The following is a 5,674-nucleotide window of genomic DNA, read 5'->3' as shown; positions in this document are numbered from 1 at the left end:
GAAGCCGTGGATATCTCTGAAAATCGATCTGGACAACGTTTTACTGGAGAAGATGTTCGTTGGCTTTTCAGCGACCACGGGGAACTTCATGGAAAACCATTACATTCTCGCGTGGAGCTTCACTACCCAAGGCATGGCGCCGCCCTCAATCTATCTCGTCTCCCTTCTTTTGCGAACATGTATTCCAACCCTTTGGGCGGGGATTCATAGCCGGCATCACCGTGGCTACTCTGCTCTTCGCGCTGGCTGTTGCAGCCGTGTTTTTCATAAAAGAGAAGTATGGAAAAACGATCGAAGAATGGGAGATGGAGTATTGGCCCCATAGACTCACTTACAAGGAATTGAGCATCGCCACGGGCAAGTTCCGGGACGAAAACGTTTTGGGGCAAGGGGGTTTCGGCAAAGTTTACAAGGGCGTCCTTCCCAGTAGCGGGAAAGAGGTCGCCGTGAAATGCATAACGAAGGAGCTTACGGAAGGAATGAAGGGTTTCATTTCAGAGATATCGAGCATGGGTCGCCTACAGCACAGGAACCTGGTTCATCTCCAGGGTTGGTGCCGAAGGCATACGCAGCTATTCATAGTTTACGACTACATGCCCAATGGCAGCCTAGATAAATTCATCTACGGGAATCCGACAACAGTCCTGCCGTGGCATCGGCGATACGCGATTCTGAAGGGCGTGGCCGCTGGGATGCTGTATCTGCACGAACAATGGGACAAGAGGGTCATTCACAGAGACATCAAGTCCAGCAACGTGCTGCTGGATTCGGAGCTCAATGGGCGCGGTGGGTGACTTTGGGTTGGCTCGATTGTACGATCACAGTGGAATCCACAGACGACTCATGTTGTAGGAACATTGGGGTACATAGCGCCGGAGCTGATACATACGGGGAAGGCTACGCCGAGCTCGGACGTGTTCAGCTTCGGGATTTTGCTGTTGGAGGTGGCTTGTGGGTGAGGCCTGTGATCCGTTGAAGTGACGTGCCGAGCAGATGATTTTGGTGGAGTGGGTGTGGGGACTTTACACACAAGGGAGGCTGCTGGAGACATCGGATCCAAAACTGGATAAGGACGGATATGATGTGTGTGAGATGGAGAAGGTGTTGAAGATGGGGTTGTTGTGTTCTCACCCAGAGCCGGAGAGCAGGTTGGGCATGCGCCATGTTTGCCAAATACTGGAAGGCAAAGCTCCTCTTCCCGACGTCTGCAGGCCTTCTTTTAACGCGAGTAACACGCATCGTTATCCCAGAGTCCTCTTAAGATATACAGGCAATAGTTTGGGCAGGAGTACGTCGAGCAGAGGCCATTTAGAAGGAATCCTCAGTTCCACTTCCGATAACGCTCCATCCTTCGAGCGGGGTCAAATTGATAGCTTGGATCGCCGGGAAGCTTTTGCAGGGGTGATAGGTTCCATCCACACTACTTAAAATTTAGGCCGCGTAGACCCTGTTAAACCGGTCATGGAGAGTTAGGAGCTTGGGATTATCCCTGACCAAACCATACAATATTTACATTGTTGTAGGATAGAGGGCACTGTTAAACCATCTGCTTATTTTATCGCTTAACTAGCACGATAGAATACGTTTTCTCTGGTTTATATCTCATATGAATGCAAATATAAAATAAGCTTTCTTTCCGCATCATGCTTATGTTTTCCAAATTATTTTCAACATATTTTATATTGCATTAATTATTTTTCACAAAAGGCTTACCAATACATAAACCTCGTACAAAAGTCGGAAGATTTGTGATACACGGATGGGTGAGATCTGCCAAAGTTAAGGTTTGCAGTGTATATATCAAAACAAGGGAAAGCTGCATAGCAGCTAATGAGCTACATGGATGCAATGTTCTCAGCTTATTTGCAGACAATTCTAAATGTTTGCTCAAACCGTAAATGAAAAATAAACATTGAAGCAATTCGATGTTTATTTTTGACAAACAATTATGCAAGATCTCTTATATTTATTGCTTTTTAGCTTTGTTGATGTTAAAAAGTGAAAACTGTTGTGTATCGTGATCCTCTCCGCCTTACTGCCATCCCCACTCTGAAACAGAGGGAGGATTGATCGGTCAGCAATATAATGGGTTTTCCGTCCTATCAATATGGTGTATCCGGTTCTTAAAAGGTAGATCTTCCATTCTCATTTTGTCTGCGATTATATACTGACGGGTTCAATGTCTCCCACTATATTTAAGAAGCGATCAATATAGCATGTCCAACTATAGACGGAAAATGAGGGACACCGCTTAAAGAGTTGGGTTGCTATTGGATATGTGAGGTGTCTGAGAAGATGCCACCATCACTCCTAGGCGTGGGCAGTTTTAAAGCTTATACCTATATATGAGTACTCATTCGACCTAAAAAGAGTATGTGCCGCACAACAATATTCCATCTCGAAGTCACTGTTTTAACCAGGAACATACATATTGATTAGCGACCGACTATTCCATTTCTCCAAGTCACTGTTTTAACCAGGAACATACATATTGATTAGCGACCGACTATTCCATTTCTCCACGTCGCTGTTTTAACCAGGAACATACATATTGATTAGCAACCGACTAGGGAGTCAGGCGTAACCTACATACTCCCTAACACAGGTTCTCCACCCTACTTGCTGCCCTCGACAAGCCGTAGGTCAATTACTGAAATTTTGTAGAAGATGCAATGGACATAGTGAAGAAATGTCAGGTTGCAAGCAATTCATTTTCCCCCTGTTGCCAGTTTGGCAACCTCAATTTTTGTGATGGAATAGGCTGTAAGATTAAGAAATCAGCTTAGATTTATTTTAATTCTGGATCTATAAAGTGTTCAGAGAAATCAAATTTCTTGTCATAATAAAAAAGATTTGTATCTCAAGAAATTTGATCTTAGATACATGGGAAGTTAAGACAAATCTTGAATGGTATTAATATTAATCTTTTAATATTAATATTAGATGTGTTTTAGATGACAATATAACAAAATTAATATTTTCAAATAATACAACTTTGACCCTGAAGTATTTATGTCATTAAAAATTTTGATGTATCTATAGGATATGGTTTTCTTTTTAAAAGTTTATTTTATAAATATTTAATTAAAATAAATATTAAAGGATTTTAGAGCAGAATTTTGGCCTGCTAAATTGTATTGTAGTTTTTCTATTTATATGGTTATTTTTTATTTTCATTTTGGGTCAACATTAATTTTTATTATTATTTTATTGGAAAAGTGACATATTTACACATTTCTTACATACTGGGCTGTAGAATATATCGCACTTGGATTGTGCAAAAGTTACTCATCAAACTTGTAATTCCAATAAATTTTACCAGATTTTAAAAAAATTAGACTAAAAAACCCGCATTTGAAAAACCACACTAAAAACAAATCAATAAAATATAACTCCAAACCCAACACATATTTGACTCAACTATAACCAAATCATATCAATGTAATAAATGATTACATTAATGCTTAACCAAATACATTAATAATACAATATGAGTCAACTGCAGTAACCGAATATGAGCATTAAACTATTTCCAACCTCACATAACACTGGTCTGGAGCACATTTATCATATTGATTTTTTTTTAACCAGAACATCACATAACACTGATTTGGAACGACATTTATCATATTGAACTTTTTAAACTAGAAAATGAACATCTTAATTTTGCTAAATGCAACACCACCGCTGTTCTTCGCTGACCAATGTTAACACTTTTTTTTCTTTACTCCTTTCAACTGTATGATGTCAGGTATATATAATTCAAAAATACAATTTAATAGCTAGATGGCATTGGCTTCTGAAAGCAGCCAATAAAAAAGGATATACCGACAAAATCGTTTTCTATGGTGTAATAACTGCATGCCAAATAGCACTAGTAACAACTTATCCCTGGAGATAATTCAAAGTTAAATGGTAACAGTGACAACATTTTTTGAAGGACTGTAATGAACCAACAGAGTCATAATTTATAAAGTGACTTTATGTTATTTCATTGTCTATGAAAGAAAGCGAAAATATAAAGCACATAGGGAAGAATTAAGGAATAATTATAACTACGTTCCTATGTACAGCTTCAATCCAAGCATTTCTACCAAAACTGCCAGGGAGAAAGTGAGTATATAAATGCATGAAAAATCTAAGCAAAATGGTTCTATATTTGACTCGCACGAAAAAAAGTAGAGAAAATTTTGGGAGACAAGATCAACATTCTTAGGTCAGGTAGGGTGAACTTTATTCCTGGAAATTCAGGCACTCCATCTGTCCATTGTTCATAGTAACTTTAATATCACAAAATTCCATGGTTTGTATCTCGGGGATCAAAACTTTTTAATAATCACTTTCTTTGTTCGACAGTTAGTTCACCACGCCCCCATTGATTGGATTTCGTATACCACAAACTTGATTGACTGTATTCTGTTCATCAAGGGTCTACAATTTGCATGCGTCGTAATTAGCTAGTGGTTTAAAAAGAAAGAAGTTACCTCCGATAGTATCATTTATGACCCAATCAATCAAGAAAAACTTAAACCCAATGAGTAGTACTTTTGACTATTTCCAGCAACATCATAAGATAACCCCGTAGCTTAACGAGACTGTTTTTTTGCCTCTAGATAGGCATGGAAATTTTGGGGATATTTTGAGAAAATGTGGCAAGGATTTTCCTAAATCCAAATTAGTGGTTAAATTTCAAAATTTTAGGTGTTCTAGACATTTTTTATGGTGCTGAATCCATTTCTACCATCAAAAATATGATTCAAACACTGCATCTACAAGATTTTTTGAAATTTTTTTCAATTCCTCTGCCTTGGTAGACTATTCCTAAAATAACATATTGGATTTAGCATATACGAGGTGTAGCGGGGCAACATTGATTTTAATGGTGGCATATCAAGAGAGTTTTAGTGTAAAAAGAGCTCTTACATTTATGGTGTGACATTGAAAGTTCCAGGTTCTGCTGAAAAGACTGCACAGTAGCATAAGGTTTTTGGTTTTAACAACTGCCTGCAAGAATCTAGATTAGAATCAATATATTTTATGCAAAGGGAACATAATATCTATGATTAGTCACATCTCATGAAAACATATGAGATGATCACAACATATTAGAAAGGGCGGGAGTCAGGACCCCATCTCCAACAACCATACATATGCCAATTAGAGCAACAATAAGCGACATAGTGTGAAAAATTCTACAATTTTCAAGCATACTTTTTGTTAGAAAAATTTCCTGGGGCAGAGGAGAGGAGTCTACACTCTTGCGGCAATGTCAACTAGCTCAGAAATAGGTTGTGGAGTGGATATGGCAACTATACAGGGACTTGATTAAAACAGAATCTACTTGTGAAAGATTAATACCATAACACAACATGCCACACTTTATATTATATGTCAAAACATAAGGAAATATATTGGCATGATAAATGGAGGCTCCAGCTCTAAGTGATTTAAGCATCACTAGGTTGCGGAGTAAACTTTTGTAAAACTTAGTAAAATTGGTTTTTACGTGCTCACCAAAATTTCCTCCACGATTTTCTCCTCACTACCTCACAGACTCTCGCTCTCTAACTTGCCCAACATACAAAATGACTTTTACATCCATATTTATCTCAACATACAAATTTGACATTAATACTTGCCCAACATACAAAATGACTTTTACATCCATATTTAT

General features: G+C 38.3%; 1 protein-coding gene across 1 annotated transcript; it reads left to right on the top strand.

Moving 5' to 3' along the window:
* Positions 1–305: 305 nt before the first annotated feature.
* LOC149160434 (L-type lectin-domain containing receptor kinase S.1-like) lies at positions 306–794 on the top strand. Its single transcript, XM_089434614.1, has one exon. It carries the CDS (start codon positions 306–308, stop codon positions 792–794), a length of 489 nt encoding a protein of 162 aa, XP_089290740.1.
* Positions 795–5,674: the final 4,880 nt, after the last annotated feature.

This window comes from Pinus tabuliformis, chromosome 5_2, assembly GCF_031772625.1.
Source record: "Pinus tabuliformis cultivar Carrire ecotype Pingquan chromosome 5_2, CPIR1, whole genome shotgun sequence".
NCBI lineage: Eukaryota > Viridiplantae > Streptophyta > Pinopsida > Pinales > Pinaceae > Pinus > Pinus tabuliformis.
This window is presented reverse-complemented; position numbering and strand designations above follow the sequence as displayed.